Source organism: Megalobrama amblycephala, linkage group LG24 (assembly GCF_018812025.1).
Source record: "Megalobrama amblycephala isolate DHTTF-2021 linkage group LG24, ASM1881202v1, whole genome shotgun sequence".
In the NCBI taxonomy this organism is placed as follows: domain Eukaryota; kingdom Metazoa; phylum Chordata; class Actinopteri; order Cypriniformes; family Xenocyprididae; genus Megalobrama; species Megalobrama amblycephala.
In genome coordinates, this window is record NC_063067.1 from 19,483,181 (window position 1) to 19,510,361 (window position 27,181).

At 38.8% G+C, this 27,181-nt stretch overlaps 1 protein-coding gene across 2 annotated transcripts; it reads left to right on the forward strand.

Annotated features, from left to right (window-relative positions):
- On the forward strand, positions 1–26,919 carry si:dkey-205h13.2 (mucin-5B). 2 transcript variants are annotated; one of them, XM_048177385.1, is made up of 27 exons: positions 1–859; positions 1,128–1,163; positions 1,243–1,273; positions 1,372–1,392; positions 1,513–1,675; positions 1,756–1,859; positions 2,117–2,285; positions 4,179–4,282; positions 4,421–4,595; positions 4,682–4,785; positions 5,488–5,659; positions 5,830–5,921; positions 6,057–6,231; positions 18,568–18,671; positions 22,018–22,189; positions 22,379–22,470; positions 22,597–22,771; positions 22,859–22,962; positions 23,328–23,499; positions 23,654–23,745; positions 23,882–24,056; positions 24,147–24,250; positions 25,102–25,273; positions 25,442–25,533; positions 25,646–25,820; positions 25,970–26,029; positions 26,763–26,919. In XM_048177385.1, the coding sequence occupies exons 2-27, from the start codon at positions 1,152–1,154 to the stop codon at positions 26,782–26,784; spliced, it is 3,033 nt and encodes a 1,010-aa protein (XP_048033342.1). In that variant the 5' UTR covers positions 1–859; positions 1,128–1,151; the 3' UTR covers positions 26,785–26,919. The 2 variants fall into 2 exon arrangements, with proteins under 2 accessions (XP_048033342.1, XP_048033343.1); XM_048177386.1 differs by lacking the exon at positions 26,763–26,919 and having other exon boundaries at positions 25,905–26,012.
- The last annotated feature ends 262 nt before the right edge of the window (positions 26,920–27,181 follow it).

Genomic DNA, 27,181 nt, shown 5'->3' on the forward strand with positions numbered 1-27,181 from the left:
GAGAAAATGGGAAGGCAAACATTTTATTTGTTATTGTTTCCATTCACCGAAACTTCTGAGAACTCCAGAAATGTGAAAACGGTCCATAATTCCAAAGATTTTCAAATGGAAGGCTGCATCCTATTGAGGCTGTGTCCTTCTTAGTCCAGTCCTTCTGAGGCTTATAGGCTAGAGTCCTCCTCAGCATTAAATGCTAGAATGAGATGGTATAAGTGCACATGGCTACACCATAAATGTTTCGGCCCCCTTTGTCACAACGCAAAAAATAGCCTAGTATTAAAACTTTAGCCTATATTAAAAACCTTTATATAACTGCCTTTCTATTTAATGCGGTGCATGTATATCACTGGAGAGAAAGTCAAAGTGCTCTGCAAGCAAGCACAGATATTTCTCCAACTACATAATGTCGTTTGCAAAGTCATCATTCAGAATATTGTAAATCACAGAAGCAGAATGACTCCTGCAAAAAAGTTAAGAAATCATACAAAAATCAACCCGCATCTACTTTTCTTCTCATGTCTGCAATGTGAAGCTTGACACTTTCCTTTGTGATGTGGTTTATTGTGTAAAGTATATGTGACGATGAAATTTCACTTTTGAATCTCAACTTCCCAGTTTCTTAAAGTGAGGAACAAAAGATCTTAGACAAGACTATAAATTCTCCCTATTCAGGACCCATTAGACAATTCTTGTATATGGACCGCAGTTTGCTATGTGAGATGGGTGGAGTGCTGGAGATGAATGAAAAGAGGTGAGAAATTAGGCCAAAGCTGACAACAGAGATGCTGCTGCAAGATGGTCTGGGAGGAGCCCACCTGCTTAAAAAGAGAAGATATATTCTCACTAGCACAATCATCAGGTAAGACTGGGTGAGTTTATAGATATTTATATTATCTTAAATTTATTACTTAGACCTTTTGAGTTTTTTTCTGGTTCTATTCACAAACTGAATAAGAAGAAATTCAAATAGAAATGGATTGTCTATTAATTTAATCAGCTTTTTATTTTATTTTTATTTTTTAAATGAAAATCTAGACTTAGCAATGACATTCGTTGTTGTTGTTGTTGTTGTTGTTATTTTACAATTCCAGACTCTGCAAAGATTTGTCTTTTTTTTCTCCTATTAGATTCCCTACTGAAAAGTCAGAAGAATGAGCAGCAAGGTATGTCTTTCCTTTTGATATGATATGATATGATATGATATGATTTGATATGATATATAATATGATATTTCTTTCCCAGGTATTTGCAACCTGGGTGGTTCTTGCTACAAGTAAGTTTGATTATGAAGGAAGATATTAGTAAAACCAATTAAAACTGATGCTGTTATAAGAGGAAAAAAATGCAAAAATCTCCGTCTTTTATTTACAGTTTTCACACTCTCCACTCAGAGTAGGTGTCATTTTCCTACTTTAAAAAATATTACTTTAAATCTTGCATGCTCTGTCAGCATATTGATATTTTGAAAGACTCATCTGGTCTACTTTAATTTTGTCCTTTTTCTTTGTCCAGGTTGTATAACCCAGTGGTTTGACAATGATGACCCAAATGATGATGGAGATTATGAGCTGTTGTCTGACCTTCTCAATATGTATCCCGGAGAAATATGCCCGATTCCAATCGACATAGAGGCTCAGACTGTCTCCGGCCAACCATCATCTAACGTCTTTCAAGTGTGAGGTTTAATTCAAGAAACAAATGATCTTATATGAAGCTTTACAGTGTATGTAAAGATAATTCTGTGTTTTTCTGAAGATACAATCCAAAAATTGGGCTTTCCTGTGTAAACGCAGACCAAGAAGGACAGATTTGTCCCGATTATAAGGTGCGCTTCACCTGCCCAGAGACATGGTGTTCAAGTAAGTTTCATTAAACACAAAAACTGCAGCTGATTATGGAAATCAAATTGAAATATTTTCACTTAAGTTACTAGAGAACATTATTATTAAGTTGTCTAAACATCTTCACCTTCCATAAAATTAAGTTTTACACTAAATATGTCAAAGCTCTAAAATAAAATCAAGTGTTATTTTTTTTTTTACAACAGAATTCAATGAAATTATCTTTTGTTGGTCATGAATGAACTATAGCCACACAACTGGTCATCCTCTGTTAGAATGCAGGACACCTTGGTTTGACCGAGATGATCCTGGTGGAGTGGGAGACTATGAGACACTGCCGTCAACCCTGATAACATACCCACTACAGGTCTGCGCTCAGCCCATTGCCATTGAGGTCACAACCATTACTGAGACCCCTGTACTGCCTGGAAGCCAATTTCCAGTGTAAGGTTTTACTATTTACACAAGGCTCCTGTATCTCTTAAAATTTTGACAGGAACTTTATCTCTGCCCCCTGAATGGAGCATACATTTGATTTTCATTACACAGAACTGCTTTTTCTTGTTCCAAAGTGTTTCTTGTTCTTGTTCGCCATCATTAAGAGGAAGGTGGAAAATCTCAGACGCTACGGAAGACACCAACAGAGCTGATTTTGGTTCAGGCTTGACACGACTTAATTTTTTCCAATGACCTCTTTTAAGACATTAAGCACACTGATGATCTCTCTCAACGGAGGACTTTAGTTTTCTCACAGGCTTACCACCACCAAATGAAAAGGATATTCTGAATATTCTCAGAAGAATTCTCTGTACGATGCCAGCGATTTTTCCTAACTTCAACCTTGTGTGTCAAAACATACTCATCAGAGTGAACAGAAGCCTCCTCTGCATTTTTAACTTTTCACTCCGTTATAAAAACAGCCATCTTTTCGGATAGAGTATTCTTTAATTGTTCCAATAACATTGATTCATACAGAGCCTCATAGGTATCTGCATGAGTTGAGGAACACCATCGATCAAATTGAATAAGCAGATCTCTTGCAAACTCAGAAAAAGATTGTTGTGCTCTTTTACGCAAAGCTCTAAACTTTTTCAAGACTACTTCCTTTACTTTTGCATAGACCTGTCTATCCACTACACTAAGTGTAGAATATGCTTTTTGCGCCTTACCCTGGAACACACACTGTAACACTAATGTTCATTCGTTATCTTTCCATCCCATCAAATTTGCTAAACGCTCAAAGGCAGATGGGTGAGCCGACACGAGATGAGCAGATGAGCGAGCCGACATTGCTAACCTCTTTACAATTAAACATTATAAATTCGCATTCAAACTGATAGAGAAGTTACTTACCAAAGTTTCCTCTCCAACAAAATAAATCGACAAACTTGTTGAACACTAATTAGAGTCAGATTCAGTGCGCGCAACTACAGCGTTCTCAAACACATTCTAATTTAAAAAAAAACCTGCAACAAAAATGGGCGATCACAAAGAAATACTTTGTAAAATTATATTTTATTATAAGTCTCTATGGGAAGACATAACAGAAAAAAAATAGAAGAAATGTTCAAACTCCGACGATCGCATCCATGACCACTAAAACTGAAGGAATAGCGAGGATCTGTTGGCGTAGAAGTCTCAAACCAAGGACACCTGCAACCTGTGCCCATTCCTGCAAGAGCAAGAACAAAAACAGAACAACTCCACACACCACTAGTTAGCAAACAGACAGACATTTTTATACGCACAGCCAGGTGTTACTAATTACAAGTGGACATCCACAGATGAGTTACAAAAACAACTCGGCAAGACCGTGACACCCCTGTACTGCAGACTGGAAACATTATTACAGTGTATGGTGAACAGCATCATATTCCCCATATAAAATGTCTACATAAACTAAAATACTATGCTGTTATTATTAATGTGATTTCAAGTAGAAATGATGAGCTTAATCATTGGACTTTGCAAAATGGTTAATATATGACCACCAGTCTCGAGTCTAATGGACAGCCACATATAAACATAGTGAATTCAACCTTCTGGAGCTCCTCCATGAGACTCGAGACCGGTGTGGAGTGCAGGTGGCGCTCATTGGCACTTATGCCACCGGCCTTGCTCTGTTCCCATGGCTCTTGGCCTCACCCTGCTTTCCACAAGCAGCTTAGCTTCTGCCAAGTCTCTTAAAAACCTGATTTAATAAAGCAATAAAGTATACATTAGTATACAAGTTTCACACCATTTTACAGATTTCACCATGCAATTCTTCACATATTAAACTACTTTTTATGAAGATATTTTGTAAATGATGTTAACAGATGCATTCTGTTTTTGCAGATATGATCCAACACAGGGCTTTGCTTGTAAGAATGCACAACAAAATGGATGGTGTCAGGACTACAAGGTCCGTTTCACATGTCCAGTGAGTTTTTGTGCTCCAAGTGCGTATCTTCATTTCATCTACTTTAATAGTGTATGTTATATATATATATATATATATATATATATATATATATATATATATATATATATATATATATATATATATATATATATATACATATGTGTGTATTCATCAGAGTGTGTAACCAGGTGGTTTGATTCTGACAATCCTAATACAAATGGAGGTGATTCTGAACTCTTGACTACACTTCTTGGTTTGTATCCTGGGTACATTTGTCCGAATCCACTCGGAATAGAGGCTCAGACCACCTCGGGCCTGCCAGCATCTCAAACAGGAAACGTCTTTCATGTGTGAGTTTATCTAAGGATCTGAAATGAAACTTTGTGTAAATGTTATTATTATTATGTTCTAAAAGTATTTTGTGTGTTTTCTGAAGATATAATCCGACAATTGGATTTTCTTGTATAAACTCAAACCAAAAAGGAGGGTTTTGTGCCGATTATAAAGTGCGCTTCACCTGCCCAGAGGACTGGTGTTCAAGTGAGTTCATGTGAAATCATGAAAACAGATTTAAATAAGAGCAAAATTGTTATCCAATAACTGGTTACAGTGTCTCAAAATCTTTAAATAGTGTAGAGATCTTATTCAGCTTCCATTTTATAAAGTTATGTGAAGGAGGACAGATTAGTGTGAGTGTGAAAACATATGAAAGCACTAAAGTAATAATATGGAAAATGTCTCAATCTAAACATCAGGTAAAAAGACTTAAAGGGATAGTTCACCCCAAAATTAAAATTCTGTCATTATTTACTAACCCTCAGGTTGTTCCAGACCTGTATACATTTCTTTGTTCTGTTGAACACAAAGGAAGAAATTTTGAAGAATGTGGGAAACTGAACAATTTTGGGGCACCATTGACTTTCATAGTATTTTTTTTCCTACTATGGAAGTCAATGGTGCCCCAAAGCAGCCTGGTTACAAACTTCCTTCAAAATACCTTCCTTTGTCTTCAGCAGAACAAAGAAATGTATACAGGTCTGGAACAACCTGAGGGCGAGTGAGTGATGACAGAATTTTCATTTTTGGGTGAATTATCCCTTTAATTTAAGTATTTTCTGAGTAGGATTCTTTTCTACAATAAAAATTGTGATATTGGTCTACCATTTAATCTTAAATTAGAGGACTTTTTTTACTACTTTTATTACTTTTTTACTTTATACTAACTTTGTCATCCTCTGTTAGCATGCAGAACACCCTGGTTTGACCAAGATGATCCCATAGGACCAGGAGACGATGAGATGCTGCCGTTAATCCTGATAGCATACCCACTACAGGTCTGCACTCAGCCCATCGCCATTGAGGTCACAACCATTACTGGGACCCCTGTACTGCCGAGTGGAAGCGGTATTACAGTGTATGGTGAACTGCATCATATTCTCCATATAAAATGTCTACAATTAAAATAAATGAATATACAATGCTGTTATTATTATATATGTGATTTCAAGTAGAAATGATGATCTTAATCATTGGACTTTGCAAAATGGTTAATATATGGGTAATATATGTTTTATCTTTCTGCAGATATGACCCGTTACAAGGCTTTGTGTGTGTGAGTGGGGCCTGTCCAGACTACAGGGTTCGCTTCACATGTCCAGCAAGTTTTTGTGGTACAAGTATGTATATTAATTCTCATTTATTCACCTTCACTTTGGTATATAAAGTTATTTTGTTTATATTGTAAATTTGCTGTCTTTTTTTTCTTTTCATTTTGTTGTTTTAATTTTTTCCCTCTGTCTTGTTTTCATCAGAGTGTGTAACCAGGTGGTTTGATTCTGACAATCCTGATACAAATGGAGGCGATTCTGAACTCTTGACTACACTTCTCGGTTTGTATGCTGGGTACATTTGTCCGAATCCACTCGGAATAGAGGCTCAGACCACCTCTGGCATGTCAGCGTCTCTAACAGAAAATGTCTTTGAAGTGTGAGTCTATCAAAGGTTCTGAAATTAAACTTTGTGTAAATGTTTATCATTATTATGTTCTAAAGGTATTTTGTGTGTTTTCTGAAGATATAATCCAACAATTGGATTTTCTTGTGTAAACGCAAACCAAGGAGGGGCGTTTTGTGCCGATTATAAAGTGCGCTTCACCTGCCCAGAGGACTGGTGTTCAAGTGAGTTCATGAGAAATCATGAAAACAGATTCAAATAAGAGCAAAAGTGTTATCCAATAACTGACTAGTTACAGTGTGTACAAAATCTTTAAATAGCATAGAGATCTTATTCAGCTTCCATTTTATAAAGTTATGGGAAGGAGGACAGATTAGTGTGAGTGTGAAAACATATGAAAGCACTAAAGTAATAATATGGAAAACTGTCTCAATCTAAACATCAGGTAAAAAGGCTTAATCTAGGTATATTGTGATCAGAATTCTTTCCTACAATAGAAATTATGATATCGGTCTACCGTTTCATCTTAAATTAGAGGACTTTTTTTTTACTACTTTTGTTACTTTTTTACTTTTACTAACTTGGTCGTCCTCTGTTAGAATGCAGAACACCCTGGTTTGATCAAGATGATCCCAAATATGGAGACTATGAGACGCTGCCATTAATCCTGATAGCATACCCACTACAGGTCTGCGCTCAGCCCATCGCCATTGAGGTCACAACCATTACTGGGACCCCTGTACTGCCGAATGGAAGCGGTATTACAGTGTATGGTGAACTGCATCATATTCTCCATATAAAATGTCTACAATTTAAATAAACTAAAATACTATGCTGTTGTTATTAATGTGATTTCAAGTATAAATTATAAGCTTAATCATTGTGTGTTCTTGAACTTAAAGAACGACTTTGCAAAATAGTTAATATTTGGCTAATATATGTTTTATCTTTCTGCAGATATGACCCGTTACAAGGCTTTGTGTGCGTGAATGGGGCCTGTCCAGACTACAGGGTTCGCTTCACATGTCCAGCAAGTTTTTGTGGCACAAGTATGTATATTAATTCTCAATTATTCACTTTCACTTCGTTATATAAATTTCTTTTGTTTATATTATAAATTTGCTGTCTTTTTCCTTTTTTATTGTTTTCATCAGAGTGTGTAACCAGGTGGTTTGACTCTGACAATCCTGATACAAATGGAGGTGATTCTGAACTCTTGACTACACTTCTCAGTTTGTATCCTGAGTACATTTGTCCGAATCCACTCGGAATAGAGGCTCAGACCACCTCGGGCCTGCCAGCATCTCAAACAGGAAACGTTTTTCAAGTGTGAGTCTATGAAAGGATCTGAAATGAAACTTTGTGTAAACGTTTTCATTATCATGTTCTTAAGTTTTTTGTGTGTTTTCTGAAGATATAATCCAACAATTGGATTTTCTTGTGTAAACGCAAACCAAGGAGGGGCGTTTTGTGCCGATTATAAAGTGCGCTTCACCTGCCCAGAGGACTGGTGTTCAAGTGAGTTCATAAGAAATCATGAAAACAGATTCAAATAAGAGCAAAAGTGTTATCCAATAACTGACTAGTTACAGTGTGTACAAAATCTTTAAACAGTGTAGAGATCTTATTCAGCTTCCATTTTATAAAGTTATGGGAAGGAGGACAGATTTTTTAAGTGTGAGTGTGAAAACATATGAAAGCACTAAAGTAATAATATGAAAAACTGTCTCAATCTAAACATCAGGTAAAAGGGCTTAATAGGTATTTCATGAGATTTATTGCTACAATAAAAATTGTGATATCGGTCTATCATTTCACCTTAAAAATTAGACTTTTCACTACTTTTATTACTTTTTTACTTTATACTAACTTGGTCATCCTCCGTTAGAATGTAGGAAACCCTGGTTTGACCGAGATGATCCCACAGGACCGGGAGATGATGAGACGCTGTTGTTAACCCTGATAGCATACCCACTACAAGTCTGCACTCAGCCCATCGCCATTGAGGTCACAACCATTACTGGGACCCCTGTACTGCCTGGAAGCCAATTTCCAGTGTAAGGTTTAACTATATATTATATAATTTTATATATAATTTTGTAATGATTGACAGGCATCTACTCTGATTCTGCAGATACGATCCATTACAAGGCTTTGAGTGTAAGAATGAGCCACAGAGTGGATGGATCTGTCAGGACTACAAGGTCCGCTACAAATGTCCTCAAAGTTTCTGCAATATCTCTGTCGTCAATGTCTCATCTGAGGCCAAAAACATAACAGCTATTAGCATAAACTTGTGAAGTTTTCTATTTAAATTTGAATTAGAAAAGAAAAAAAGAAAGAAAGAAAGAAAAAAACTTACACAATAAACATTTGCTTGCATACCCTTGCCTCAGCTCATATTGTAGTACAAACTGTGTTGTGAAATACTAAGAACATTAGAGGAAATTAAACATTTCAATTCAAGACTCTATTCCTATGATGATACCTGCATATCAATAAACTTGTGTACACCTGTTGTAACGAAGGGAGTCCACTGGAGGCGAGCGTAGGTAGAACCCAAGTGCAAATTTATTAACATAAATCCAAAATACAAACTTGAACTGGAACATGAACACTGACTTGACTCATAGATCCTGACACTCACCATAGTGGGTTACATTAAACAAAGCTAGACCAGAGAACAATGAAACATGAGGGCTATTTATACAAAGGGACTAATGACAAACAAGGAACACCTGTGAACAATGAAGACAAAGGACCAATGGCAAGACAGAACTGAAATCACATGACAACCAATCAGAACATGACACATGAGACAGGGGAAGCACATGACATGAACACATGAGGGCAATGGAATCACATGATACAAAACATGGCAAAGAAACAAAGCAAAACTAAACCAAAAACCGTGAACATGAACCAACACAAAACAAGACATGACAGAACCCCCCCCCCACTAAGGGCGGCTTCTGACGCCCAACATGAAACACAAAACTACAGTCCGGGAGGGTGGTCTTGGGGGAGGGATGGTGGGCCAGGCCCGTGCAGGGGAACAGGAGGACCTGGGCATGGCAGAGGTGGGCCCGGACAGTGGGGCATGGGAAGAGCAGAGCCATGGAGCGTGGGAGGACCTGGGCCGTGGAGCATGGGAGGACCTGGGCCATGGTTTGGTGGTGTACCAAGCTCCGCAGCCACAGGAGCTTGGTACCTATAACCCCCCCCAAAAAAATACTTGGGGAAAACTAAGGCAGGTTTTATGAGAGGGGGCTCTGGTGTGGCAGGTATGGCGGCCATGGCGTGGCGAGGCTCTGGCGTGGCAGCCGTGGCATGGCGAGGCTCTGGCGTGGGAGCCGTGGCATGGCAAGGCTCTGGCGTGGGAGCCGTGGCATGGCGAGGCTCTGGCGTGGCAGCCGTGGCATGGCGAGGCTCTGGCGTGGGAGCCGTGGCATGGCGAGGCTCTGGCGTGGGAGCCGTGGCATGGCGAGGCTCTGGCGTGGCAGCCGTGGCATGGCGAGGCTCTGGCGTGGCAGCCGTGGCATGGCGAGGCTCTGGCGTGGGAGCCGTGGCATGGCGAGGCTCTGGCGTGGCAGCCGTGGCATGGCGAGGCTCTGGCGTGGGAGCCGTGGCATGGCGAGGCTCTGGCGTGGCAGCCGTGGCATGGCGAGGCTCTGGCGTGGGAGCCGTGGCATGGCGAGGCTCTGGCGTGGGAGCCGTGGCATGGCGAGGCTCTGGCGTGGCTGGCGTGGCAGCCGTGGCATGGCGAGGCTCTGGCGAGGCTCTGGCATGGCAGCCGTGGCATGGCGAGGCTCTGGCGTGGGAGCCGTGGCATGGCGAGGCTCTGGCGTGGCTGGCGTGGCAGCCGTGACATGGCGAGGCTCTGGCGTGGCATGGCGAGGCTCTGGCGTGGCAGCCGTGGCATGGCGAGGCTCTGGCGTGGCAGCCGTGACATGGCGAGGCTCTGGCGTGGCAGCCGTGACATGGCGAGGCTCTGGCGTGGCAGCCGTGACATGGCGAGGCTCTGGCGTGGCAGCCGTGGCATGGCGAGGCTCTGGCGTGGCAGCCGTGACATGGCGAGGCTCTGGCGTGGCAGCCGTGACATGGCGAGGCTCTGGCGTGGCAGCCGTGGCATGGCGAGGCTCTGGCGTTGCATGGCGAGGCTCTGGCGTGGCAGCCGTGGCATGGCGAGGCTCTGGCGTGGCAGCCGTGACATGGCGAGGCTCTGGCGTGGCAGCCGTGACATGGTGAGGCTCTGGCGTGGCAGCCGTGACATGGCGAGGCTCTGGCGTGGCAGCCGTGGCATGGCGAGGCTCTGGCGTGGCAGCCGTGGCATGGCGCCATCTCGGGGCGAGACACTGACGTGGCGGCCTTGAGGGTAAAACGGCCGGCGGGCTTGAATGTGAAGCGGACGGCGGGCTAGAGTGCGAAGCGGCCGGCTCGAGACGTGACACTGGTGTGGCAGGCATGGCGGGAGCAGATACTGGCGTGGCATAAATAATCCCAGACGTGAACGTGGGGGCATGGAGACGGGGGCAGGTGTGGATGGTAATGTGGGGCTCATCATCCACAAACCCCACAGTAAAAGATGTTCCACTTAGTAACAGGGCGTGGTCGATGTATTGTTTAAGTGAAAAATGAATTTTTCCCTCGGGCAAACGAGAATGCAACGGTTCGTTGAGTCCCTGACGAAAAATGTCTTTAAGCGCCATGTCGTTAAAATCCACTCTATGGCACACATCACAAAAGTCCTTAACATAGTCCTCAATAGGACGATTACCTTGACGTAGGGTTAGGAGGTAAACTGCTGGGTTCATGGCGGTCTAGCTTTCTGTAATGAAGGGAGTCCACTGAGGCGAGCGTAGGTAGAACCCAAGTGCAGTTTTATTAACATAAAGACACGACACGACACGACACGACCCATAGCAGGTTACATTAAACAAAGCTAGACCAGAGAACAATGAAACACATCTGGCGTGGCAGCCGTGGCATGGTGAGGCTCTGGCGTTGCATGGCGAGGCTCTGGCGTGGCAGCCGTGACATGGCGAGGCTCTGGCGTGGCAGCCGTGGCATGGCGAGGCTCTGGCGTTGCATGGCGAGGCTCTGGCATGGCAGCCGTGGCATGGCGAGGCTCTGGCGTGGCATGGCGAGGCATGGCGCCATCTCGGGGTGAGACACTGACATGGCGGCCTTGAGGGTAAAACGGCCGGCGGGCTTGAATGCGAAGCGGACGGCTCGAGACGTGACACTGGTGTGGCAGGCATGGCGGGAGCAGATACTGGCGTGGCATAAATAATCCCAGACATGAACGTGGGGGCATGGAGACAGGGGCAGGTGTGGATGGTAATGTGGGGCTCATCATCCACAAACCCCACAGTAAAAGATGTTCCACTTAGTAACAGGGCGTGGTCGATGTATTGTTTAAGTGAAAAATGAATTTTTCCCTCGGGCAAACGAGAATGCAACGGTTCGTTGAGTAACTGACGAAAAATGTCTTTAAGCGCCATGTCGTTAAAATCCACTCTATGGCACACATCACAAAAGTCCTTAACATAGTCCTCAATAGGACGATTACCTTGATGTAGGGTTAGGAGGTAAACTGCTGGGTTCATGGCGGTCTAGCTTTCTGTAATGAAGGGAGTCCACTGAGGCGAGCGTAGGTAGAACCCAAGTGCAGTTTTATTAACATAAAGACACGACACGACACGACACGACACGACACGACCCATAGTGGGTTACATTAAACAAAGCTAGACCAGAGAACAATGAAACATGAGGGCTATTTATACAAAGGGACTAATGACAAACAAGGAACACCTGTGAACAATGAAGACAAAGGACCAATGGCAAGACAGAACTGAAATCACATGACAACCAATCAGAACATGACACATGAGACAGGGGAAGCATATGACATGAACACATGAGGGCAATGGAATCACATGATACAAAACATGGCAAAACAAGGAAAACAAACATGGCAAAGAAAAAAAGCAAAACTATGAAAATAAAACAAAAACCGTGAACATGAACCAACACAAAACAAGACATTACACCTGTATACTTATAGTAATATATAGTTGTTTATATTATATAGTTAAAGGGATAGTTCACCCAAAAATCCTAGCTGTATATGACTGTCATCTTTTAGACTAACACAATCAGCGATATATTCAAAAATATCCTTAGTCCTCCAAGGTTTATAATGGTTCACTTCACTATGCATTGTACATCATGGCATTGTGTACTACGTCGCAGAAGTTAACGCTTTTTGGATGTACGTCAAATGCATATGGCTGTCGCACCAGGAGCTTATTTTACTTTATAAAGTTTTAAATAAGGATATTTGTCTTACACAAATGCATCCGTTCACTTCAGAAGGCCTTTATTAACCCACTGGAGTCATATGGAATCATTTTTTTAATGGATGGATGCATTTTTTTTTGTCTTCAAAATTTGGGCAGCCATTCACAACCATTATAAACCTCAGAGGACTAAGGATATTTTTAAATATATCTCAGATTGTGTTTGTCTGAAAGAAGACAGTCATATACACCTAGGATGGATTGAGGGTGAGTAAATCATGTAATAATTTTCATTTTTAGGTGAACTATCCCTTTAAATTAAAGGATAGTTCACCCAAAAATGAAAATTCTGTCATCATTTACTCATCCTCAAGTTGTTCCAAACCTATATGAATTTATTTCTTCTGCTGAACACAGAAGATATATTTAGAAGATTATGGGTAACCAAACAGTTGATGGGCCCCATTGACTTACATAGTATAGAGAAAAAAAGAAAAAACACTATATTAAAGGGTTAGTTCACCCAAAAATGAAAATTCTGTCATTAATTACTTACCCCCATGTCGTTCGACACCTGTAAGACCTTCGTTCATCTTCGGAACACAAATTAAGGTATTTCTGTTGAAATCCGATGGCTCAGAAAGGCCTCCATAGCCAGCAATGTCATTTCCTCTCTCAAGACCCGTAAAAGGTACTAAAGACGTCGTTACAAAGTCCATCTCACTACAGTGGTTCTACAATAATTTTATGAAGCGACGAGAATAGTTTTTGTGTGCAAAAAAAAACTAAATAACGACTTATAGAGATGGCCGATTTCAAAACACTGCTTCCTGAAGCTTCGAAGCGTTATGAATCAGTGTATCGATTCATGAGTCGGATCGCGTGTCAAACCGCCAAACTGCTGAAATCACGTGACTTTGGCGATCTGAATCATGAATCGATACACTGATTCATAACGCTTCGAAGCTTCAGGAAGCAGTGTTTTGAAATCGGCCCATCACTATATAAGTCGTTATTTAGTTTTTTTTTTTGAGCACAAAAACTATTCTCGTCGCTTCATAAAATGATTGTAGAACCACTGTAGTGAGATGGACTTTGTAACGACGTCTTTAGTACCTTTTATGGGTCTTGAGAGAGGAAATGACATTGCTGGCTATGGAGGCCTTGTTTCTGAGCCATCGGATTTCAACAGAAATATCTTAATTTGTGTTCTGAAGATGAACAAAGGTCTTATGGGTGTCGAACGACATGAGGGTAAGTTATTAATGACAGAATTTTAATTTTTGGGTGAACTAACCCTTTAATTAACTGGTTGGTTACCGACATTCTTCAAAATATCTTCTTTTGTGTTCAGCAGAAGAAAGAAATTCATGCAGGTTTTTAATAACTCAAGGGTGAGTAAATGACATAATTTTAATTTTTGATTAAAAAATGTAATTAAAGTTAACTGATTCATGAATTTCAGACATTTTATTAATTTTCTTTTAATTTATTTTTTGTGGATTTTCTTAAAAACTTTTTGTAACTAGAAAAAAGTGGTAAAAATGATATATAAAGTTTTGTAATATGGTAAATATATCTTGTTATAATGTAATGAATCAATTTTTACAGTGATGGTGCCATTTAGCCCACAAATACTGATGCACAAATGCACAGTTAACTAATTTGTTTTATGTTAATGTTAGGAGAATATAGCACAGCATACAGTGATATAAATTAAATAACACACATTAAAGTAATTTTTTAAGAAATGGCAGGTTGTCCCCAGAATATGCTGCTGTCCTGTCTTAGCTTTTGATGGAGAAGGATGGGGAACAGAGCCATACCACCAAAAGTAACTAGCAAAATATGCCAATAAAAGTTGACTTAAAAGTTTGTCTATTGTATTTTTGACTTAAGTGGTCCTGAATGAAACAATATTAAAATTGTTATTTGAAAAATAGTTTAGCCTATATTAAAAACCTTTATATTAACTGCCTTTCTGTTAATGCAGTGCGTGGACGGACTATAGGTCTGGACCGTAGTTGTCACTCGAGAGAAAGTCAAAGTGCTCTGCAAGCAAGCACAGATATTTCTACATTTACTACATTTTTACATATTCATTTGCAAAGTCATCAGTTGAGATTATTGTAAAACACAGTAGCAAAATGACACCTGCAAAAGAGTTATGAAATCATATAACCCCCATATACTTTTCTTCACATGTCTGCAATGAGGTTAAATGTGAAGCTTTCCTTTGTGATGTAGTTTATTGTGTAAAATATAGTCTATTTGCTGTATTGTCTTTTTCTACTATGTGACGATGAAATTTCACTTTTGACAATCTCACCTTCCCTGTTTCTTAAAGTAAGGAACAAAAGATAAAGTCTTAGACAAGACAATTAATTCTCCCTTTTCAGGACCCACTAGACAGTTCTTGTATATGGACCGCAGTTTGCCATGTGAGATGGGTGGAGTGCTGGAGATGAATGAAGAGAGGGGAGAAATTAGGCCAAAGCTGACAACAGAGATGCTGCTGCAAGATGGTCTGGGAGGAGCCCACCTGCTTAAAAAGAGAAAGAATTTCAGCAGAAAAAAAGAAAGCACAATTAATGTTGTGTTGACTAACTGCTCCTGCATGTAGTGACCATCAAATATTGTGGGATATTACAAGATATATTCTCACTAGCACAATCATCAGGTAAGACTAGGTGAGTTTATTATTTAAATGCATTACTTTGAACTTTGAATTAATTGAGTGTCAATTAATTTAATAATTTATTATATATATATATATTTTAATTTTGTAATTTAAAAAAAGGAAAATCTAGACTTTTAGCAATGCCATTCATCATCATCATCATCATCATTATTATTATTATTATTATTATTATTATTATTTGACAATTCTAGACACTGCAATGATTTATCATTATTTAGTTTTTTTTTTTTTATTTCTCCTATTACATTCCCTACTGAACAGTCAGAACAATGAGCAGCAAGGTATGTCATTCCTTTGCAGTTATATTATATTATATTATATTATATTATATTATATTATATTATATTATATTATATTATATTATATTATATTATATTATATTATATTTCTTTCCCAGGTATTTGCAACCTGGGTGGTTCTTGCTACAAGTAAGTTGGATTATGAAGGAAGATATTAGTAAAACCAATTAAAACTGATGCTGTTAGAAAAAAATGCAAAAATCTCTGTCTCTTATTTACAGTTTTCACACTCTCCACTCAGAGTAGGTGTCATTTTCATACTTTAAAAAATATTAGTTTAAATCTTGTATGCTCTGTCAGCATTTTGATATCTTGAAAGACTCATCTGGTCTACTTTAATTTTGCCTTTTTTATTAAAACAATTTCTTCTGTATGGTATTTATCAGGCTGTATAACCCAGTGGTTTGACCGTGATAACCCAAGTGGAAGTAGAGATTATGGGCTGTTGTCTGACCTTCTCAGTATGTATCCTGGAGAAATATGCCCGATTCCAATCGGCATAGAGGCTCAGACTGTCTCCGGCCAACCATCATCTAACGTCTTTCAAGTGTGAGGTTTAATTCAAGAAACAAATTATCTTGCACAGAGCTTTACGGTATATGTAAAGATTATTCTGTGTTTTTCTGAAGATATAATCCAACGACTGGGTTTTCCTGTGTAAACGCAAACCAACGAGGAGGGATTTGTGCCAATTATAAGGTGCGCTTCACCTGCCCAGAGACATGGTGTTCAAGTAAGTGTCATTAAACACAAAAACTGCAGCTGATTATGGAAATCAAATTGAAATATTTTCACTTCAGTTACTAGAGACTATTTTTTATTAAGTTGTCTAAACTTCTTCACCTTCCATAAAATTAAGTCTTACAAGTAAAACTAAATATATCAAAGCTCTAAAATAAAGTTGTGTTCTTTTTTACAATAGAATTCAATTAAATTATCTTTTGTTGGTCATAAATGAACGATAGCCACACTCAACTTGGTTATCCTCTAGAATGCAGGACACCCTGGTTTGACCGAGATGATCCCCAAGGGGGAGACTATGAGACACTGCCTTTAATCCTGATAGCATACCCACTACAGGTCTGCGCTCAGCCCATCGCCATTGAGGTCACAACCATTACTGGGACCCCTGTACTGCCGAATGGAAGCGGTATTACAGTGTATGGTGAACTGCATCATATTCTCCATATAAAAATGTCTACAATTAAAATAAACTAATATACTATGCTGTTGTTATGTGATTTCAAGTAGATATTATGAGCTTAATCATTGGACTTTGCAAAATGGTTAATAAATGGCTAATAATTGCTTTATCTTTCTGCAGATATGACCCGTTACAAGGCTTTGTGTGCGTGAATGGAGCCTGTCCAGACTACAGGGTTCGCTTCACATGTCCAGCAAGTTTTTGTGGCACAAGTATGTATATTAATTCTCAATTATTCACTTTCACTTCGTTATATAAATTTCTTTTGTTTATATTGTAAATTTGCTGTCTTTTTTATTTTTTATTGTATTCATCAGAGTGTGTAACCAAGTGGTTTGATTCTGACAATCCTGATACAAATGGAGGCGATTCTGAACTCTTGACTACACTTCTCGGTTTGTATCCTGGGTACATTTGTCCGAATCCACTCGGAATAGAGGCTCAGACCACCTCTGGCCTGTCAGCATCTCAAACAGGAAACTTCTTTCAAGTGTGAGTCTATGAAAGGATCTGAAATGAAACTTTGTGTAAATGTGTAAAAAAAAAAAATATATATTTTCCATTATAATGTTCTTAAGTTTTTTGTGTGTTTTCTGAAGATATAATCCGACAATTGGATTTTCTTGTATAAATGCAAACCAAGGAGGAGGAGGTTGTTATGATTACAAAGTGCGCTTCACCTGCCCAGAGGACTGGTGTTCAAGTGAGTTCATGTGAAATCATGAAAACAGATTCAAATAAGAGCAAAAGTGTTATCCAATAACTGACTAGTTACAGTGTGTACAAAATCTTTAAATAGTGTAGAGATCTTATTCAGCTTCCATTTTATAAAGTCATGGGAAGGAGGACAGATTTTTAAGTGTGAGTGTGAAAACATATGAAAGCACTAAAGTAATAATATGGAAAACTCAATGTAAACATCAGTTAAAGAGGCTTAATCTAGGTATTTCATGAGATTTCTTGCTACAATAAAATTGTGATATCGTTCTACCACTTTTTACAATTTATATTTTTCACTTTTACTAACTCGGTCATCCTCTGTTAGAATGCAGGACACCCTGGTTTGATCGAGATAATCCCACAGGACCAGGAGACGATGAGACGCTGCCGTTAATCCTGATAGCATACCCACTACAGGTCTGCGCTCAGCCCATCGCCATTGAGGTCACAACCATTACTGGGACCCCTGTACTGCCGAGTGGAAGCGGTATTACAGTGTATGGTGAACTGCATCATATTCTCCATATAAAATGTCTACAATTAAAATAAAGGAAAATACTATGCTGTTGTTATTAATGTGATTTCAAGTAGAAATTATGAGCTTAATCATTGGACTTTGCAAAATGGTTAATAATAATTGTTTTATCTTTCTGCAGATATGACCCGTTACAAGGCTTTGTGTGTGTGAATGGAGCCTGTCCAGACTACAGGGTTCGCTTCACATGTCCAGCAAGTTTTTGTGGCACAAGTATGTATATTCATTCTCATTTATTCACCTTCACTTTGTTATATAAAGTTGGTTTGTTTATATTGTAAATTTCCTGTCTTTTTTTCTTTTCATTTTGTTGTTTTAATTTTTCCCATCTGTCTTGTTTTCATCAGAGTGTGTAACCAAGTGGTTTGATTCTGACAATCCTGATACAAATGGAGGCGATTCTGAACTCTTGACTACACTTCTCGGTTTGTATCCTGGGTACATTTGTCAGAATCCACTCGGAATAGAAGCTCAGACCACCTCTGGCATGTCAGCGTCTCTAACAGGAAACGTCTTTCAAGTGTGAGTTTATCAAAGGATCTGAAATTAAACTTTGTGTAAATGTTTTTTTTTTTAATTATTACAGGTATTTTGTGTATTTTTTGAAGATATAATCCGACAATTGGATTTTCTTGTGTAAACGCAAACCAAGGAGGGGCGTTTTGTGCCGATTACAAAGTGCGCTTCACCTGCCCAGAGGACTGGTGTTCAAGTGAGTTCATGTGAAATCATGAAAACAGATTCAAATAAGAGCAAAAGTGTTATCCAATAACTGACTAGTTACAGTGTGTACAAAATCTTTAAATAGCATAGAGATCTTATTCAGCTTCCATTTTATAAAGTTATGGGAAGGAGGACAGATTTTTAAGTGTGAGTGTGAAAACATTTGAAAGCCCTAAAGTAATTACAGGTGCACTTCAATAAATTAGAATGTCTTGGAAAAGTTAATTTGTTTCAGTAATTCAACTCAAATTGTGGAACTCGTGTATTAATTAATTTCAATGCACACAGACTGAAGTACTTCAAATCTTTGGTTCTTTTAATTGTGATGATTTTGGCTCACATTTAACAAAAACCCACCAATTCACTATCTCAATAAATTAGAATACTTAATAAGACAAATAAAAATTTGTTGGCCTTCTGGAAAGTATGTTCATTTACTGTATATTTACTCAATACTTTGTTGGGCCTCCTTTTGCATGAATTACTGCATCAATGCAGCGTGGCATGGAGGCAATCAGCTTGTGGCACTGCTCAGGTGTAATGAAGCCCAGGTTGCTTTGATAGCGGCCTTCAGCTCATCTGCATTGTTGGCTCTGGTGTCTCTCATCTTCCTCTTGACAATACCCCATAGATTCTCTATAGGGTTCAGGTCAGGCAAGTTTGCTGGCCAATCAAGCACAGTAACACCATGGTCACTGAATCAGCTTTTGGTACCTTTGTCAGTGTGGGCAGGTGCCAGATCCTGCTGGAAAATGAAATCAGCATCTCCATAAAGCTTGTCAGCAGATGGAAGCATAAAGTACTCTAAAATCTCCTGGTAGACAACTGCGTTGACTGTGGACTTGATGAAACACAGTGGACCAACACCAGCAGATGACATGGCAGCCCAAAATCATCACCGACTGAGGAAATATCACACTGGACCTCAAGCAACATTGTTTCTGTGTCTCTCCACTCTTCCTCCAGACTCTGGGACCTTGATTTCCAAATGAAATGCAAAATTTACTTTCATCTGAAAAGAGGACTTTGGACCACTGAGCAACAGTCCTGAGGCCTCATTTATAAAACTCATTTATAAAACTTGTGCGTACGCAGAATCTATCAAAGCTATAGATTCTGCGTACGCACAAAAAAATTCAGATTTATAAAACCACGCGTACTCCAGAAACTGAGCACAAATCCATTTATAAATCCCAGTCAGCGGAAGATTGTGCGTACGTGCATCTCCACCCTATCTCCTCCCCGAAATCACTATATATGGAGCTTACGATGCCTAGTTTTACTATGCATAACCTCATCTTCATATCATTTCCATGCATGTTCCCATCCACGTGACACCATGGTTAACACCGTCAAAGGTACAAGACATTGGAAAATATTAGATATGGGCTATAAATGTAATTTGTGCAATACACTACACTGATAAAAATCATCCTCTTTATGTTTTAGAATAAATATCAAAATATCCATAAAAGGAAAAATTTTATAAAATACTTAAGATGTTTTAGAATAGAGTTGATTCATTCATTTCCACTGGCCAAATAGTATTTTAATATTTTTAAACAATTCGAATCAAATTTATGCAATTTTGCTAATAAGGTGATGTCTTTCATATCTTTTAGGAAGTTTATAGGTTATTTTTAATGGAAACAGATAGGCCTACTTATTTATTGCATATTTGCAGTGTAAATACAATTGTCTGTGCGTCACTTAAGTATTTTAAAAAGGAAACGTGCAAACCTTATCGTTTTCCTCAAATTATATCCTTCATATACAGTGGTAATTGTTTGAAAATCCTTCAATCCTTCATTCCTTGGTACAGTAAGATATCATCATTGGAACTATTCAAACTGGACAACGGACCGTCCGAATCCAGCAGTGTCTTCCATAATATCGAAGTTAAGTGTGCATCGATCGTCGTTCTCGCTAAAATATTTTGTCATAACATCTGCAGTGTAGTTTAAAGAGGAATTATTGTGCTCCTAGCGCTCCTCGTTGTCATTAAAACAGCGTGTCACTGAAAAAGTGATCGAAAGTAGCACATCTACTATCTGAATTCATATCACTTTTGTTTAACTTCTCCGTAATGACTGCGTAATGTAATTTCAGTGCTTATCGCCATTAGTGAAAGTGTAATATTAATGTAAATGTAAAACGTGAGTTTCCATGCGGGTTTAAATCATTCTTTTATTTATTTAAACTGTTATTGTGAACGTACACTGTATTTATGATTATGACTAATGATGAGGATTTAAAATGGTTTTCCTTCATCAGCTGTCAGTTCCTCAGCTCACCATTGGTGTCACCAAACTGCTCTGTCTCCTAAATGTTCGTACACATGGGTCAGAGTTTGCGTGGAGGTGCAAATAATCCAGTCAAGTTTGTTTTTATAAATCTCAACTTATGCGTAGAAACAGGCGCACACTTTCAGGGCCTGTTTTGTGCGTAAGCAAAGTTTTATAAATGAGGCCCTAGTTCTTTTTCTCCTTAGCCCAGGTAAGACGCTTCTGACGTTATCTTTGGTTCAGAAGTGGCTTGGTACGTGGAATGTGACAGTTGTAGCCCATTTCCTGAAGACGTCTGTGTGTGGTGGCTCTTGATGCACTGACTCCAGCTTCAGTCGACTCCTTTTGAAGCTCTCCTAAGTTCTTAAACCAGCTTAGCCTGACAATCTTCTCAAACCTGCGGTCATTCCTTTCACTTGTACACCTTTTCCTACCACACTTTTTCCTTCCAGTCAACTTTCCATGAATATGCTTTGGCACAACACTCTGTGAACAGCCAGCTCTTTCAGCAATGACCCTCTGTGGCTTACCCTCATTGTAGAGGGTCTTGATGATCGTCTTCTGGACAACTGTCAAGTCAGCAGACTTCTCCATTACTGCTGCTGGGATTACTGACCTAAACCCAGTATTTATACCCTTAGAATGGTAATTTAATAGAACTTGAAATTAAATATTCTAATAATTTGAGATACTGATTTTTTGATTTTGATGAGCAGCAAGCTGTAATCATCAAAATGAAAACAAAAAAGTCTGGAAATATTTTACTTTATGTCTAATAAATCTAGAATATATTTAAGTTTTACTTTTTGAATTAAATTACAGAAAAAAATAACTTTCATGATATTCTAATTTGTTGAGATGCACCTGTATATGGAAAACTGTCTTAATCTAAACATCAGGTAAAAAGGCTTGATCTAGATATTTTGTGAGTAGGATTCTTTTCTACAATAGAAATTATGATATCGGTCTACCATTCCATCTTAATTTAGAAGACATTTTACTACGTTTATTACTTTTTTACTTTATACTAACTTGGTCATCCTCTGTTAGAATGCAGGACACCCTGGTTTGATCAAGATGATCCCACAGGACCAGGAGACGATGAGAAACTGCCGTTAATCCTGATAGCATACCCACTACAGGTCTGCGCTCAGCCCATCGCCATTGAGGTCACAACCATTACTGGGACCCCTGTACTGCCGAGTGGAAGCGGTATTACAGTGTATGGTGAACTGCATCATATTCTCCATATAAAATGTCTACAATTAAAATAAAGGAAAATACTATGCTGTTGTTATTAATGTGATTTCAAGTAGAAATTATGAGCTTAATCATTGTGTGTTCTTGACCTTCAAGAATGACTTTGCAAAATGGTTAATATATGGCTAATAATTGCTTTATCTTTCTGCAGATATGACCCGTTACAAGGCTTTGTGTGCGTGAATGGGGCCTGTCCAGACTACAGGGTTCGCTTCACATGTCCAGCAAGTTTTTGTGGCACAAGTATGTATATAAATAAATTAAATTATATATAAATTTGTTTTGTTTATATTGTAAATTTGCTTTCTTTTTTTTCTTTTCATTTTGTTGTTTTAATTATTTTTTTCCCCTCTGTCTTGTATTCATCAGAGTGTGTAACCAGCTGGTTTGATTCTGACAATCCTAATACAAATGGAGGCGATTCTGAACTCTTGACTACACTTCTCGGTTTGTATCCTGGGAACATTTGTCCGAATCCACTTGGAATAGAGGCTCAGACCACCTCTGGCCTGTCAGCATCTCAAACAGGAAACGTCTTTCAAGTGTGAGTTTATCTAAGGATCTGAAATTAAACTTTGCGTAAATGTTTATCATTATTATGTTCTTAAGGTATTTTATGTATTTTCTGAAGATATAATCCAACATTTGGATTTTCTTGTGTAAACGCAAACCAACCAGGAGGGATTTGTGCCGATTACAAAGTGCGCTTCACCTGCCCAGAGGACTGGTGTTCAAGTGAGTTCATGTGAAATCATGAAAACAGATTCAAATAAGAGCAAAAGTGTTATCCAAAAACTGACTAGTTAGTGTGTACAAAATCTTTAAATAGTGTAGAGATCTTATTCAGCTTCCATTTTATAAAGTTATGGGAAGGAGGACAGATTTTTAAGTGTGAGTGTGAAAACATATGAAAGCACTAAAGTAATAATATGGAAAACTCAATGTAAACATCAGGTAAAAAGGTTTAATCTAGGTATTTCATGAGATTTATTGCTACAATAAAAATTATGATATCGGTCTACCATTTCACCTTAAAAATTAGACTTTTCACTACTTTTATTACTTTTTTACTTTATACTAACTTGGTCATCCTCTGTTAGAATGCAGAACACCCTGGTTTGATCAAGATGATCCCACAGGACCAGGAGACGATGAGAAACTGCCATTAATCCTGATAGCATACCCACTACAGGTCTGCGCTCAGCCCATCGCCATTGAGGTCACAACCATTACTGGGACCCCTGTACTGCCGAGTGGAAGCGGTATTACAGTGTATGGTGAACTGCATCATATTCTCCATATAAAATGTCTACAATAAAAATAAACTTACGCTGTTATTATTAAGTAGAAATTATGAGTTTAATCATTGGACTTTGCAAAATGGTTAATATATGGCTAATATACTGTATGTTTTATCTTTCTGCAGATATGACCCGGTACAAGGCTTTGTGTGCGTGAATGGGGCCTGTCCAGACTACAGGGTTCGCTTCACATGTCCAGCAAGTTTTTGTGGTACAAGTATGTATATTAATTCTCATTTATTCACCTTCACTTTGGTATATAAATTTGTTTTGTTTATATTGTAAATTTGCTTTCTTTTTTTTCTTTTCATTTTGTTGTTTTCATTTTTTCCCCTCTGTCTTGTTTTCATCAGAGTGTGTAACCAGGTGGTTTGATTCTGACAATCCTGATACAAATGGAGGTGATTCTGAACTCTTGACTACACTTCTCAGTTTGTATCCTGGGTACATTTGTCCGAATCCACTCGGAATAGAGGCTCAGACCACCTCTGGCCTGCCAGCGTCTCTAACAGGAAACGTCTTTCAAGTGTGAGTTTATAAAAGGATCTGAAATGAAACTTTGTGTAAATATTTATTTTTATTATTATGTTCTTAAGGTATTTTATGTATTTTCTGAAGATATAATCCAACATTTGGATTTTCTTGTGTAAACGCAAACCAACCAGGAGGGATTTGTGCCGATTACAATGTGCGCTTCACCTGCCCAGAGGACTGGTGTTCAAGTGAGTCAAAGACTATAGAATAACACAAGACATGTCACTCGTATTGTTTTGAATGGGAGAAAGTGTAACGCGCAATATGGCGGAATAAGTCCCGCCTTCTAAATAAGAACCAATCACCGACTGGTAAAGTCATCGCGTCACTGCAGCGGCCGTTAGAAGCACTGGTTTCTATAGAAACAGTCAGACGCACGCCTCCGAAATGAGGCACAAGAGACTCGCATTTAGGTTTGTGCATGCGCATTAGCTTGATCCAGCCTGAAAAATACAGTTTTTTGTTATGATTCGAGAGTTTGGAAAAAACCTTAATGAGACAGTTGTTGTCAGATTTCATTGGTGATTTCAAATATGAAATTTAATCGTAAGGTTGGCGAACAGTTTTGGAGAATTTGATGTTTCCCCATTCAAAGAGATAGGAGCTGCATGATTCCCAGGATGCCCGAGAGGTGTTTCAAAGATGGCCGCTGAGTGAAATGACTTGTCTTAAAGGGACTTTGAGTGAGTTCATGTGAAATCATGAAAACAGATTCAAATAAGAGCAAAAGTGTTATCCAATAACTGACTAGTTACAGTGTGTACAAAATCTTTAAATAGCGTAGAGATCTTATTCAGCTTCCATTTTATAAAGTTATGGGAAGGAGGACAGATTTTTAAGTGTGAGTGTGAAAACATATGAAAGCACTAAAGTAATAATATGGAAAACTGTCTAAACATCAGGTAAAAAAAGGGCTTAATCTAGGCATTTTGTGAGCAAGATTCTTTTCAACAATAAAAACTGTGATATCGGTCTACCATTTAATCTTATGTTAGAGGACTTTTTTTTACTTTATACTAACTTGGTCATCCTCTGTTAGAATGCAGGACACCCTGGTTTGACCGAGATGATCCCACAGGACCAGGAGACAATGAGACGCTGCCGTCAATCCTGATAGCATACCCACTACAGGTCTGCGCTCAGCCCATCGCCATTGAGGTCACAACCATTACTGGGACCCCTGTACTGCCGAGTGGAAGCGGTATTACAGTGTATGGTGAACTGCATCATATTCTCCATATAAAAATGTCTACAATTAAAATAAAGGAAAATACTATGCTGTTGTTATTAATGTGATTTCAAGTAGAAATTATGAACTTAAACATTGGACTTTGCAAAATGGTTAATAAATGGCTAATAATTGTTTTATCTTTCTGCAGATATGACCCGTTACAAGGCTTTGTGTGTGTGAATGGGGCCTGTCCAGACTACAGGGTTCGCTTCACATGTCCAGCAAGCTTTTGTGGCACAAGTATGTACATTAATTCTCAATTATTCACTTTCACTTCGTTATATAAATTTCTTTTGTTTATATTGTAAATTTGCTGTCTTTTTCCTTTTTTATTTTTTATTGTATTCATCAGAGTGTGTAACCAGGTGGTTTGATTCTGACAATCCTGATACAAATGGAGATGATTCTGAACTCTTGACTACACTTCTCGGTTTGTATCCTGGGTACATTTGTCCGAATCCACTCGGAATAGAGGCTCAGACCACCTCTGGCCTGCCAGCATCTCAAACAGGAAATTTCTTTCAAGTGTGAGTCTATGAAAGGATCTGAAATGAAACTTTGTGTAAATGTGTAAAAAAAAAAAATATATTTTCCATTATAATGTTCTTAAGTTTTTTGTGTGTTTTCTGAAGATATAATCCGACAATTGGATTTTTTTGTATAAATGCAAACCAAGGAGGAGGGATTTGTGCCGATTACAAAGTGCGCTTCACCTGCCCAGAGGACTGGTGTTCAAGTGAGTTCATGAGAAATCATGAAAACAGATTCAAATAAGAGCAAAAGTGTTATCCAATAACTGACTAGTTAGAGTGTGTACAAAATCTTTAAATAGCGTAGAGATCTGTCACAGAATGCTCTGAGGCTTTACTAAGATCCAATTGCAGTTTTATTTGGAAATCCAACATCAACGTCGTATGCCAGGCAAAGGGTCAAAATTAGAAAATCCAGAAAAACAGAAAACAAGGAACAAGGTAGGGTGCTCAGAAATGTAGGCTGATAACAACAAAATCTCAATCACAAATGACAGAAACAACTAGGTGTATAAATAGGCAGAAACTAACAAAATGAGTGAAAACAGCTGAAAGCAATCATGGCTGATAAGTCCGGGCAGTGGGTTATGGGAATAGGAGTCTGTGATAGTGACAATAGTCTGGGGTGGAGTGCCCTCCGGTGGCTATCAAGGGCACTTCATCACGTGATCATGACAAGATCTTATTCAGCTTCCATTTTATAAAGTTATGGGAAGAACGACAGATTTTTAAGTGTGAGTGTAAAAACATATGAAAGCACTAAAGTAATAATATGAAAAACTGTCTCAATCTAAACATCAGGTAAAAGGGCTTAATAGGTATTTCATGAGATTTATTGCTACAATAAAAATTGTGATATTGTTCTACCATTTCATCTTAGATTAGACGTTTTACAACTTATATTTTTTTACTTTAACTAACTTGGTCATCCTCTGTTAGATTGCAGGACACCCTGGTTTGACCAAGATGATCCCATAGGACCAGGAGACGATGAGAAACTGCCGTCAATCCTGATAGCATACCCACTACAAGTCTGCACTCAGCCCATCGCCATTGAGGTCACAACCATTACTGGGACCCCTGTACTGCCGAGTGGAAGCCAATTTCCAGTGTAAGGTTTAACTATATATTTTATAGTAACTTTATATGTAATTTTGTAATGACTGACAGGCATCTACTCTGATTCTGCAGATACGATCCATTACAGGGCTTTGAGTGTAAGAATGAGCCACAGAGTGGATGGATCTGTCAGGACTACAAGGTCCGCTACAAATGTCCTCGAAGTTTCTGCATTATCTCAGTTTTCTCAAATGTCTCATCTGAGGTCAAAAACATAACTCAACTATTAGCCTAAACTT